The sequence below is a fragment of the Camelina sativa genome, chromosome 19 (assembly GCF_000633955.1).
Source record: "Camelina sativa cultivar DH55 chromosome 19, Cs, whole genome shotgun sequence".
Lineage (NCBI taxonomy): Eukaryota > Viridiplantae > Streptophyta > Magnoliopsida > Brassicales > Brassicaceae > Camelina > Camelina sativa.
This window is the reverse complement of record NC_025703.1, coordinates 25115372-25128963: the sequence shown is the minus strand read 5'-3', so window position 1 is coordinate 25128963 and position 13592 is coordinate 25115372. Positions and strand designations below refer to the sequence as shown.

At 35.5% G+C, this 13592-nt stretch overlaps 3 protein-coding genes across 3 annotated transcripts; 2 read left to right on the top strand and 1 right to left on the bottom strand.

Moving 5' to 3' along the window:
- On the top strand, nt 2379-6008 carry LOC104768187. Its single transcript, XM_010492113.1, has 6 exons — nt 2379-2569; nt 2666-2769; nt 3011-3190; nt 3426-4319; nt 4620-5623; nt 5874-6008. The coding sequence occupies exons 1-6, from the start codon at nt 2379-2381 to the stop codon at nt 6006-6008; spliced, it is 2508 nt and encodes an 835-aa protein (XP_010490415.1).
- LOC104768186 (L10-interacting MYB domain-containing protein-like) lies at nt 7467-9017 on the top strand. The gene is made up of 3 exons (XM_010492111.1): nt 7467-7751; nt 7826-8340; nt 8471-9017. The coding sequence occupies exons 1-3, from the start codon at nt 7467-7469 to the stop codon at nt 9015-9017; spliced, it is 1347 nt and encodes a 448-aa protein (XP_010490413.1).
- LOC104768185 (protein DDB_G0268328-like) lies at nt 10321-11971 on the bottom strand. The gene is made up of 5 exons (XM_010492110.1): nt 11630-11971; nt 11493-11552; nt 11068-11393; nt 10462-10876; nt 10321-10380 (listed from the first exon to the last, which is right to left on the bottom strand). The coding sequence occupies exons 1-5, from the start codon at nt 11969-11971 to the stop codon at nt 10321-10323; spliced, it is 1203 nt and encodes a 400-aa protein (XP_010490412.1).

Genomic DNA, 13592 nt, shown 5'->3' with positions numbered 1-13592 from the left:
TTTTACACTTTAATCCCTGTATTTAACAACCTTTATATATCAAACCTGAACCTATCTCCATGTTCAGTTCACAATAAAAAATAAAATTAAAAAAATGTTACACTTTGATGCTAAAATGGGTAAACCCATCCTATTTGGTATTTAAGATCCATCTCATATTAATTAGTAAACCCAATTATACACAATTTAAATCTGAAATCTATTTAACTTCGTTCATTTAAACATATCATGATCCGTTCACTCTCTTATTTAGTGGGAGTTATTGGTTTGAGAATTAAATATACTTTAAATGTTATGTAAAAGATATTGTTATTAGATCAAAATTTTGTTAAACTCTATTAAAGTCTAGTGTTATTAGTTTGTGATTTGTAAAAAGTAAATCTTAACAAATTTGAGTTATTGGATTCAGACTTTTATAAAGGCATTAAAATTTTTGTGTTATTCAATTAAAACAAAAAAAATCATAATTATTAAATTCAATTATTTTGTTATTGGTTCATGATTTTATACAATTTCTTTACAAAATAAAGTCATGAAAAATATCACAAAAATATAGAAATTGTTTGGAACATTTTACAAGATTTTAGAAAACTAATCAACAAAACTATAGAATACTCTCTAGCAATCATTAAAATCTTTCACTTTTGATGATTTTGTTAAAATCTTCAAAATTCTTTCAATAACACCCTGTTAAGTTATATACTAGATTACTAGAGTTCTTAAATAGATTATTAATTGTTAAATTATCTATAAAACTAGTTTTAGTGTTGTTTTAAAATATCTTTGTATTCTGTTATGATGACTCGTTTACACTCATTTATGTTATAGATTTAATTATGTATTATGTTATGATGACTCGTTTACTGTCATTTATGATGACTTTTTTATGGACAATTAATAATCTATTTAAAATCACAATACTTTGTTTTGTTTTGTGTTTAAAATTGTATAATTGTATTTTGATTGTAATTTTATGATTTAACCAGACTTTAAGTAAAGAGAAAAAAAATCAAAATTTTTATCAAGTTAATGTATTATATAATAATGTAAATACAAGATCAAATAAAAGTGGAAGGAGATCATATATTTATGTTTGAATTAGGTATAGAGGTATATGGAAATTAGATAAAATTTGAAAATATTTTTTTCCAAGGAATTCCCATGTAATTATGTATAACTAAAATGATAGATTGTCAATTGTACTTCAAAAATATTAATATAGATGACTTTATAGCTGAAAGTATGAAGTTGCTTTGGTTTTTCATTTAAAAAAAAAATCTATGCCTATTAATATCATGAGAAAATTGAATTGCAAGATTGTTTTGGTGAATGAAATAAAAAGGAGAAAAAAAATTGATACCAACGAAAATGAAGTCTTGAGTTTATTCACAATTATATTGAAAACAACTCATGTTCATTGCAAGTACAAATTTCTTATTGATGGACAAAGAAAATGTATATATATTTATTATCATAATATAGTAGCCTATTCAATGTATTAGATGCATACTCATAATTTTACACATTATGATATACAATTATGTTAGCTACCAATCTCTAGTACAACACTAAAAAATTCTAGCATTATTCATTGATTAAATGTATTTGTATCACTCACCAAGAATAAATACTTCCTTATCTGATGTTTTATAAAATATGATCAACATGATCTCTCATGTATGCGACAACCACTATTGTTATTTATTTAAAAATACAGATAAGAAAAAATGTGGACTTGTCACATAAGTAAAAAGTAATTATTTTTAATATATAAATAATAATTTAACCCTCGTTTTTAAAAATAAATTTCATATGCTAATAAAAATAGTTATATTTTAGATAAGGCATGGTCGATGCGGATCTAGTTAGTTTTCTGATTCAATAAGAAAAATAGTGTTGAGATTTTTTTCTTTTTTTTAATGACAAATAGTGTTGAATTTGTTGGTCAAGCACTAAAAACATATTCAGATCTATTTTGGAACAATAACAGTATTCCTACTAGGCAATAAAATTGTGTAAAAAAAAAAATTGGTCAATTAATTATTAGAGAAAAAAATCTGATTATAGGGTATTTCAATCAAGTGGTAATTAATGTTCTATGATAGATGGCAATATTAACATGTACCCTTTTATTTAATCAACATAATATTAATAACTAATACCTATTTTTAGGTAAAGCAAGAAAAGTTCAATTATAAAAATACATACTAGCATTTAGCTTCTTCTTCTTCAATCATCATCTTCGCGCCTGGAATCTCACGCAACTGACAAAAATTAAAATCTCCCTTAAATCTTCAAAATGGAGGTTTTGTGATTTAAGTTGTGTGTGATTCAACTGGGAATCGATAGATTAGCGAAAAAGGATATAATTAAGCAATATGGCTCCGTCGGAGATCGAGCCAGCTTTACATGAACCGTCTGGATCATTGGTTTTGAGTAGAGCAGACGAGTCAGATCTTCGTTTCGCTAATCTCAGGGGAGTTCGGTGGCGTGTGAATCTCGGAGTTCTTCCGTCTTTTGATTCTTCAATCGATGAGTTTCGCAGAGCAGCAGCTAATTCTCGACGAAGGTATATTATAGTGATTCATCTGTTCATAAAGCCCTAAAGATTGATTGTTAATGATTCATGGTTCTCAAACGAGTGCAATGTTGTTGTTTCATGTAGATATGCTCTTCTCCGGAGAACACTTTTGATCAATCCACATGTACTCAAGGATAAACATAGTTCCCTTAATTTTATCACTGACGACCCCTTGTCACAAAATCCAAGTAAGCTTAGTTCCTTTTGCTCATGGCATATACATTGTCATTGGACTGGTCTGATATATGTTGTTCTTAATCATTGTTCAAGTATGCAGTCCAATAACCAAAAAGTGGTATTATTAGGTTTGCATGTGTGTGTATAACCCTATTGGCTTAGTTTAAGGCAGTAGTTTTGTATCTAATATGTTCAACGTTACTTCCTTAACGATGGTTTTGTGTAATCATGTTTAGATTATTTTCTACGTAGATAGCACATGGGGACAATTCTTTCGTATCTCGGAGTTGGCAAAAACACTTGATCAAGACTTATCAAGGTTATATCAAGAACATTATTGGTGTTATTTTCAAACGCCTGTTTGCCAAGGAATGCTGAGACGCATTCTATTGTTGTGGTGCCTGAAGCATCCCGAGTATGGGTATAGGCAAGGTATGTTTGGCTGTAAGCTGCTGTTTCTCTATTTTTGTCGTGCTTTTCGTTGCTTGCTTGGTAGACTACAAAAGTGAAGGCAAAAACAAAGAAGAAACTAGAAACTATAGCAATCTACCAATTAAAACTGGGATTTGTTGAAATATGCTAATTCTCTTATTATATAACAAATACTTCCTTCTAAGAGGTTTATAGCTTATGTATGTATCATCTACTTGGTTGCATATCTTTGCAGGAATGCATGAGCTTTTGGCACCTCTCCTTTATGTACTTCATGTTGATATCATGCGTCTTTCTGAAGTGCGTAAAGACTATGAAGATAATTTTACCGATAGATTTGATAGTTTATCTTCCGAGGAAAGAGATATCACATACACTTTTGATTTTAATAAGTTCATGGATTCCATGGACGATGAAATTGGATCCCAGGGGTATTCAAAGAAAATTAAAAGTCTCGATGAACTTGATCCTGAAGTCCAGTCCATTGTGATGTTGAGTGACTCTTATGGGGCCGAAAGTGAACTTGGCATTGTCTTGTCTGAAAAATTTATGGAACATGATGCTTACTGTATGTTTGATGCTCTCATGAGTGGGACTGATGGTTGTGTCGCCATGGCTAGCTTTTTTAGTTACCCTCCAGCCAGCGGATCTCACACCGGGTTAACTCCAGTTCTTGAAGCTTGTACTGCATTTTATCGTCTTCTAGCTCTTGTTGATTCATCTCTGCACACCCATCTAGTTGAACTTGGAGTTGAACCTCAGTACTTTGGTCTTCGTTGGTTGAGAGTTTTGTTTGGAAGAGAATTTTTGCTTGAGGATCTCTTGTTAGTGTGGGACGAGATATTTTCAGCAGGGAGTAGTGCAGAAACGGACACAACTGATGAGGATAGTAGAAACCACAGCTTTGGGATCGTTGATTGTCCTCGGGGTACCTTAATCTTGGGAATGGCTGTTTCAATGATATTATATTTAAGATCAACCTTGCTTTCTTCTGAAAATGCAACATGTTGTCTACAGAGACTATTAAATTTTCCAGAGATTACTGACCTGAATAAGATAATACAGAAGGCTAAGCTGTTACAAGTTTTGGTTTTGGATACTGATGTACGATCAGCTCTGTCAATAAATTGTGACTTCGACCAGAGAAGTTATGTACATGCAAGAACTAAAAGTTTTCCATCCGGCTCCACTTCACCTAGTTCTCCTTTGATTTTCGCACCTGAAAGCTATTCGGAGAAGAAATGGAGAGTTCTACACAAAGCCAAAGAAGAAGAAAGGCAAAACGTTTTGGAGAAACAGAGTCCTCCTACACAAAAGAAAAGGATGTGGTTGAAAGTGACAAAAATTTTCCGAGCGGTGACTAATCTATCACTTCATAAGGCAGGTAATGGGGAAAAGGAAGCAAACTCATCTTCTCCAGNGCGATCAGCTCTGTCAAGAAATGGTGTCTTCGACCAGAGCAGTTATGTACCTTCAAGAACTAAAAGTTGTCCATCCGGCTCCACTTCACCTAGTTCTCCTTTGATTCAAGCACCTGAAAGCTATTGGGAGAAGAAATGGAGAGTTCTACACAAAGGCAAAGAAGAAGAAATGCAAAACGTTTTGGAGAAACAGAGTCCTCCTACACAGAAGAAAAGGATGTGGCTAAAAGTGACAAACCTTTTCCGAGCAGTGACTGATCTATCACATCATAAGGCAGAGAATGGGGAAAAGGAAGCAAACTTATCTTCTCCAGTGACACGAAGTTTGCTTGAAGATTTGTCTCAACAACTCCTTCCCGAACTAAAGGAAGCTAATAGTATTGATTGTCTTGTGACTATGAACAAGGAAGATAACTCTCCTCAAGAAACTGAAGAAGACATTATGGATTTTCATTCTGCTAATGAAGAGAGTATTATAAGTGGAAACTCACCCAGTGAGGAGAATGCATCCATTTCTTCAGACCCTATCAGTCCTGTCCTAGGTTCGAGCTACCTTGAAAACGGTTCAGATTTAAATTACTGCGGAAATGATTTACATTGTAGTACTGGTTCAAATCTGTTTCTTGATGATGAAAACTATGAAGATCCTCAAACAAGTGGAAACTCACCTGTTTCCATATCTCCATGTCCGAATAATGAGTATCCAGTAACTCATTCTGATGAAGACGATCCCACAGATAGAAATGTGGGTGTTACTAAGGAGCACAGGCTTTTACATGGAATAGTCCAGTGGTTTCAAAAGTTTAAACGCTCTTTGTCCAGTGAGGAGACGATTGATATAAATGCTTCTGATGCCACAAAAACCAACAATGTTGAAATAGAAAAGAACCAAATCAGTTGCTACTCTGAGTTACACCCCCAAGCTTCATCTTCTGGCCAAAATAGAGACTCAGATCAGAATCTGTTGAAGACTCTGAAGAACCTTGGCCAGTCCATGCTCAAACACATTCAGGTAATTTCTCAGTTCTATATCATCGTGTGTTCCAATGGTTACCAGCATATTCAAAAAGATAAGTACGTACAAAGACAGTAAAATAGGGTATTTTGCGTATGGTTTTGAAAGTGCCAATAACAAGTCTGGTCGTTTCTTGACTCCAATAGTCGAGGATTATTGTAACAAAGATATTTAGCCAATCCATGACAACTCTTTTCAACCTTACAAGCATAAATGTTCTGATGATTTTACCCTCTTTTATATTCAGGTAATCGAGTTGGTTTTTCAACAACAACCTGGTATGGTTCAGGCAGGAATGGTAGGGAACTTAGCTAAACCCAATTTGATCGGAAAGGGACAAGTTACAGCTACAACAGCTCATGGAGCTTCGGAAAATCAGTAACCTGTTGTCAGAGATGTGAGGTCTGAGTTCTCTAGCTCAGTTCTTTTAGCCAGCTCTGTACGTATGTATATACATTTTGAAAATGTACAGTATATTGATTTAAAGAGTAAATAACAAAGATGAGGGTATCTCGATCTTTTTCATCCAAGTATGGTTAGTTCCAAATGGCTAGAGGAGTGTTTTAAGTTTCACCGACCCTGATGTTGGTGCTAAGACGAGTAATCAATTTCTTCATATGTATTTTAATGGACTGATATGATATCCTGAGTTTTTATACATAATAAACAAATCTTCTTTTCTGAAACTTGATGAAGAATAAAAAAAGTGGTTTTGCATCATATGAAAAGATTATTAGTTCAGGCCGCGGAGATTGAAAACTTATCTCCTTACACGGATAAAGCGCAGGCTCATCAGTGTGAGCTATATAAAAGCAATCAGAAGGGATTATATATATGTACGTGGGCGAATATAGTAATATGTAAGCGAGATAAGATTGTCTGACGAAAGACCAGCGACTACATGTCCTGCAAATGTATGAGCAGGAACATGAAATATCTAGATAACAATAAAAGACTCGTAATACTTGATCAAATTAAAAAAACATAACATGTAAACTCATTTTAATTTGTTTCTAGTTGAAAAAAAAAATATAATAATAATAATCTTGTGAATAAACTTATGGTAAATAAACTAACTGAACTCTATATTTTGACTATATATCTTTTCAATTACATTATCATTTAGTAGAAATGAAGATAAGTCAATGTTTTATTGCATCAAATTAAATTCTGTCAACGCAGATTAGATAGTTTACCAAAAAGAGAACATGCTCCAACGGGTATAAAATGGAGGCATATAGACCTAGTAATCAACCAACACCTCTGTAGCAAATCAGAATCTCTCAAGGCGCTCTTTATCTTGGTAATGAATCTCTCTAACCACTCTTTACCTCATGTTTGTATCTTGTTAGCATGTAATCAGAATCTCTCTTTACCTCATGTTTGTATCTTGTTAACATGTAATCAGAATCTCTCTAGCCACTTTTTATCTTGTTAAACTTATTTGCAAATCAGAATTAGGTAATCCAAATTAGCAAATCAGAATCTCTCTCTGGTTTTAATCTTGATGTTAGTTCTAGATTGAGCCATGATGTAAAAAATTTCAATACATATTTGGATGTGTACTTTGTATAGATTTGGTTACCGTTTAAAGCTTTGTTTTTACAATTCCTGTGTCCCATGGGATCACGGAATGACACATCATTTCACAAGATAATTTTAACCAATCAAATTACGATTTGCGTAATTTTTTGTATTTATTTTCCCGCGGTTTCTAACGGTATTACCAGTCAAAACCTTTATTTTTATTTTTATAATATGATATGTATATTGTTTTGGAAAGAACTTATTATTTTATTATTTTGTTGTCTTTATTTATCTATGCGTATAGTAAAGAGTTATGACGTCCGGAGCCGCATGGGAACCTGTACACCACCGAGTATTTGTGGACTTGTGCGTCGTGCAAAAGATATCGGGGAATCCACCTAGAATGCAGCAAATATTGGAAGTTTTTCAAGAAACGACGGGAACCAGGTTCACCGTAGACGAGCTTATCAATCATTGGGATACAATGGTCAAGCAGTGGAAGATATGGTGTAAACTTGTTCAAAGCAGAGATATGAAATGGGATTCCCTGACAAACACGTTTGGTGCCAGTGATCAAGAATGGGCCAACTATTTACAGGTACAAACAAAGTTTATTTTTGTGTGTTTCTATTCACAACTAAATGTAATAAAACTTGATTGGATTTGTCACAGGTGAATCCTGAGGCTGAGCAGTATCGGTGTAATCCCCCATTGTTCCTCAAGAAACTAGATGTTATCTTTGAAGGTACTAACTTAGATGGTGAAGGTAACAGCAACAGGAGCCAAGGATGCGAGCATCTTGATAAAGTAAATGATGCCGGAGTAGAAGCTATCCTAACCGCTTCTAATATCTTGGATCGTCGTCGTCATCGTCGCACTAAGTGGACATCATCCGCACATGCGATTTTTGTCAACTTGTGTTACCAAGAGTATTTAAAAGGAAGAAGACCAGTAAAATATGCCGGAGTTTATCCAAAGGAAACTTGGAACATGATGCAGGAGACGATCAATCGGAGCGCTAAAGGAGTAGGCTACACAGTTGTCCAGATCAAGAGGCATTGGGACGTTACCAGAAGAACTTGGAAGCAATGGTGTCAAACTATTGACTCTCCCATCATGAAGTGGGATGCCAATACACGTACGTTTGGTGCAACGCACGAGGACTGGAATACCTACTTGAAGGTAAAATAAAACGTTACTTTAGATTTTTTTATTTATTTATATATATATCAATTGGTAACTAAATTTGCATGCAGCTTGGGAATATCAATATATATTGGTTATTTTTTCTTCTTTTCTTGTCGACTTATAGGGAACTAAAAATGATATAGCTAAAGCGTTCAGACGGAAGAATATTCCTCACGCTGATAAACTGGCAACCATCTTCAAAGGAGATGTTGAACCGAAGAAAGTCAAATCAGCTCGGAGAGTGATCGATCATCAGTCAGAATCATCACAGATACATCAAGAACCAGTTCCATCATCAACAGTAGTCATCTACACAAACGAGCCAGTCATCACAGGACGTGAAGATAGAGCTGAGGGTGATGATGAAAATGATGAGCCTACTGAACTGCTGTCTAGGTCAGACTCAGAGGATGAAGATGTTGAATCTGTGAATCCGGGAAGTCAGAGTTTTAATACCGAGCCGATGGAGGAGAAGAGTCCGGTGACTGCATCGGTCAAGAAGAAGGAGTATACCATGGAAGAGTGCATGGAGTGTTTGGATGCAATGGAAGAGGTTGAGAAAGGCAGTGATCTGTACATGTCGGCGTTAAATTTGTTTCTGACGGAAGAGTACAGACAGATCTTCTTGCTGTTGGGCAATCCAAGTTTGAGAATGTCTTGGCTGCTTCGACGTTAAATTGGTGGCTAAGATCCTCCTATTTTCCCAAATTAACTTCTGATTATGCATATGCTTATCTACCTTTATTTATCTTTTTCTTTTTCAGAAAACTTGTTTATTTCATGTTTTGTCGTTTTCGTTTCAAGTTTGTTTCATTCATGTAATGCAAAGCAAATCAGTTTTCTTTCTGAACAGAATCGAGAATTCTCTGTCTCATTCATGAGCTCATGGCCAACAATTATATACAGTCTTCTAGCTTGGAGGATACATACATAATCAATCAATATTAACTACAGAAGATACATAAATATACGCAGAGAAATATGCAGAAGCATATAAGGAAAATGGAGATGATTGACGAGAGATTGACGGAGACTTGATGACAATGAAGCATACGTACGGTGGGCTACCGTGGAGTCCAGTGGGCTTAATATCGCAATACTTTCTTTCTTTTCTTAACTATTTTATGCAAAACTCTCTATTATATATGTTTATGTGTGTAAAATTACTTAATATATTGGAGAGTAACCTAGATAGAACTCAACAGTGTGCGGTTTATTAACTTATGACTTTAAGAGAGATCAATGGCTATAGTACATCTTGTTCTAAGAGCATGACCAAAGCTCTGTTCAACCACCATATTAACGTCACGTCACCATGCTCGTGGCAGCATATTAAAACTGGGTTAGTAATTTTGTGTTATTTCTAAATAAACCCTTCATCTTTTAAAATGTCTCAGTCACGGACCTAAATTTAATATATATCAATTTGTATTTTTTTAATCCAATTTCAACTCGTAGAAACCCCCCCCCTACCCCCCCAAATATAGAGCTCGTGAATCACTTCGCAAAATCGATTCCGTTACATATAAATTTCTGATTAGATTATTTGTTTGGAAACTGAGTCTCCTTCTCAATCAATGAACTGCTATTTCGACTATCTATGTCGATATTAAGATTTTGTATGATCAGCAGCAGCAGCTCCAGGAACACGATGAAGATAGTCGTCGTGAAGATCTTGTGGCGACCATTACAAATGTGGGTAACTGTAATTTTTGATGCTTGTCTTGCAAGTCTTTTACAGAACTGCTATCGTTTTCAACTGATTCATGTTGAGAGACTGATTTTAACTTTGCCAAATGTAAACAGTGAATAATCAGAGAGTGATTGTTGAAACCCATAAGCACACAAAGCCGTTGTTAACTTTTCAAACCAACACCGAGGTGCTTGCTTCAGCCCATATAGAGACTTGCGCAATCTACAAACTTTCTTCTCATCATTTGTAAAATAACCAGGTGGTGGCTTCATGTAAACTTCTTCATTTAGATCCCCATGGAGAAATGCATTATGCACATCCATTTGATGCACAGACCAATTGTTTCCTGCAGCAACTTCTAAGAACATACGCACAGTCTGCATTCTTGCAACAGGAGCAAACGTGTCGAAGCAATGAAGGGACAAACCTGTAAAGCACGGACAAATGGCAGTAGAGAGCATGAAGGGAGGAACAATTCAAAAGCTTTTAGCAGAGGAAGAAACAAGCGTTGTTCACAAAGCACTGCGACCATTTTTGATAGAGACGCATGCTCATCAGACGAATCATCAGTAACACTACTATCTTCAGCTTTTGAATCTTCTGTAGCTTCTGTTCTATGTGAACAAAATGTTTTACCAGCAGAGGTGTTTAAACTATTGGCTGAAGTCAACAAATCCACAGATGTATGTGCAGTAAGTCGTCTCCGTTTGGTATTCCTCCTATTGTAATGAAACTGGACACCTCTAACATCCGTTGGCAAGGAATTTGTAGATACAACGGCTGCTGCTATATTTTCTGCTATTTTAGTAGTTATATCGTTCACCTTGATAGACGATGTTTCCCTGAAACGAATGATCTCTATTAGAGCCAAGACAAGAAAAATATGCATCTTTATATCCCAGAAAACATATTAAATATTTGAAACCCTCAATGTATAGATTTCAAATGCAAGAAGATAGTAAATGGCTAGAATAGAAGATGAATTCTGATACGCCCAACCCAATTGAAATTCTGTAATTAAATTTCGTCACACCTGGCTGCAGTAATTTCCAACCAAACTGTTATGCATGATAAAGGAGCAACATCCGGAAAGCATGATGCTATGAGGGCCAATATAGACCATGATAACTCCTTAGCTTTCGATAAAAGGTATCCCCCAGGATTCTTTAGCTTCTCAGAGTAAGCCAAAACACGAAAGAGTTCACCAGAGACATAAGCTCCATCCTCTGTCGAGGAACATGTAAAACCTCTGCCTATGTCATCTGAGTACGATATGGTAGCTTTCTTTTTTGAGTTGGCATATCTCAAAACCGTCAGTATGTGAGCTTTTAAGCGTTGATCACCAAACTCCTTTGATGCCTGACAGATTAAAATATGACATATAATCGTAATATAAAGCTTGTAACACAAAACATTACGTTACTGTTTGTGTTTTCTGAAACCAGTGAAGAGCCATACCACATTGAGCACCGTATCAAATGGGTATCCTCCAAGCTGCGCTTCAGATAAAAATCCAACCTGATGTTTACAGACATCAGATTATATAGCTCAAGGGTAAGAAACGAAAAGGTAAAAAGAATTATCATGAAGCATACCCAATCATTGTCCCTTGCTAGTATGGCAAGATACTTGGTGCTCAGAGGAATCTTATGCATCTGACAAAAAAGGGTAACTAAACTCCAATGCAAGCTAGCAGATGTCTGCTGAGACCGCAGTTCAGACCCATCACCATCACCTGTTAACAGCCAGTAACCACTTGTTTTTCTATCTGCTCCAACCGCTGGAAGACTAGCTTGTTCCAGGTGATGAAGAACAAGCATTAGCGGAAGACCCGGTTGAGTGCCAGAAATACTGTTTGGATTATATTTTTGCTTCGACACGCTTGAGATATCAGGATAAGCATATTCATTAGCAAGGGCCCTAGCTAGGGACCCCATTAGATCCAAACTGTAAAGCAAATCAGTGTATATTTATTTCATGTTTTGTCGTTTTCGTTTCAAGTTTGTTTCATTCATGTAATGCAAAGCAAATCAGTTTTCTTTCTGAACAGAATCGAGAATTCTCTGTCTCATTCATGAGCTCATGGCCAACAATTATATACAGTCTTCTAGCTTGGAGGATACATACATAATCAATCAATATTAACTACAGAAGATACATAAATATACGCAGAGAAATATGCAGAAGCATATAAGGAAGATGGAGATGATTGACGAGAGATTGACGGAGACTTGATGACAATGAAGCATACGTACGGTGGGCTACCGTGGAGTCCAGTGGGCTTAATATCGCAATACTTTCTTTCTTTTCTTAACTATTTTATGCAAAACTCTCTATTATATATGTTTATGTGTGTAAAATTACTTAATATATTGGAGAGTAACCTAGATAGAACTCAACAGTGTGCGGTTTATTATATTAACTTATGACTTTAAGAGAGATCAATGGCTATAGTACATCTTGTTCTAAGAGCATGACCAAAGCTCTGTTCAACCACCATATTAACGTCACGTCACCATGCTCGTGGCAGCATATTAAAACTGGGTTAGTAATTTTGTGTTATTTCTAAATAAACCCTTCATCTTTTAAAATGTCTCAGTCACGGACCTAAATTTAATATATATCAATTTGTATTTTTTTAATCCAATTTCAACTCGTAGAAACCCCCCCCCTACCCCCCCAAATATAGAGCTCGTGAATCACTTCGCAAAATCGATTCCGTTACATATAAATTTCTGATTAGATTATTTGTTTGGAAACTGAGTCTCCTTCTCAATCAATGAACTGCTATTTCGACTATCTATGTCGATATTAAGATTTTGTATGATCAGCAGCAGCAGCTCCAGGAACACGATGAAGATAGTCGTCGTGAAGATCTTGTGGCGACCATTACAAATGTGGGTAACTGTAATTTTTGATGCTTGTCTTGCAAGTCTTTTACAGAACTGCTATCGTTTTCAACTGATTCATGTTGAGAGACTGATTTTAACTTTGCCAAATGTAAACAGTGAATAATCAGAGAGTGATTGTTGAAACCCATAAGCACACAAAGCCGTTGTTAACTTTTCAAACCAACACCGAGGTGCTTGCTTCAGCCCATATAGAGACTTGCGCAATCTACAAACTTTCTTCTCATCATTTGTAAAATAACCAGGTGGTGGCTTCATGTAAACTTCTTCATTTAGATCCCCATGGAGAAATGCATTATGCACATCCATTTGATGCACAGACCAATTGTTTCCTGCAGCAACTTCTAAGAACATACGCACAGTCTGCATTCTTGCAACAGGAGCAAACGTGTCCTTATAATCTAAACCTTCGATTTGTTTGGATATTGCGATATTAAGCCCACCGGACTCCACGGTAGCCCACCGTACGTATGCTTCATTGTCATCAAGTCTCCGTCAATCTCTCGTCAATCATCTCCATCTTCCTTATACGCTTCTGCATATTTCTCTGCGTATATTTATGTATCTTCTGTAGTTAATATTGATTGATTATGTACGTATCCTCCAAGCTAGAAGACTGTATATAATTGTTGGCCATGAGCTCATGAAT

Coding starts and splice junctions, on each gene's coding strand:
- LOC104768187 (XM_010492113.1), top strand. CDS start 2,379: ATGGCTCCGTCGGAGATCGAGCCAGCTTTACATGAACCGTCTGGATCA. Junction 2,770..3,010: donor CCCCTTGTCACAAAATCCAA/GTAAGCTTAGTT, acceptor TTTTCTACGTAG/ATAGCACATGGGGACAATTC. Junction 5,624..5,873: donor CCATGCTCAAACACATTCAG/GTAATTTCTCAG, acceptor TTTTATATTCAG/GTAATCGAGTTGGTTTTTCA.
- LOC104768186 (XM_010492111.1), top strand. CDS start 7,467: ATGACGTCCGGAGCCGCATGGGAACCTGTACACCACCGAGTATTTGTG. Junction 7,752..7,825: donor AATGGGCCAACTATTTACAG/GTACAAACAAAG, acceptor GATTTGTCACAG/GTGAATCCTGAGGCTGAGCA. Junction 8,341..8,470: donor AATACCTACTTGAAGGTAAA/ATAAAACGTTAC, acceptor CTTATAGGGAAC/TAAAAATGATATAGCTAAAG.
- LOC104768185 (XM_010492110.1), bottom strand. CDS start 11,971: ATGGGGTCCCTAGCTAGGGCCCTTGCTAATGAATATGCTTATCCTGAT. Junction 11,553..11,629: donor TAGCAAGGGACAATGATTGG/GTATGCTTCATG, acceptor TGTAAACATCAG/GTTGGATTTTTATCTGAAGC. Junction 10,381..10,461: donor CATTTGTCCGTGCTTTACAG/GTTTGTCCCTTC, acceptor AAGTTGCTGCAG/GAAACAATTGGTCTGTGCAT.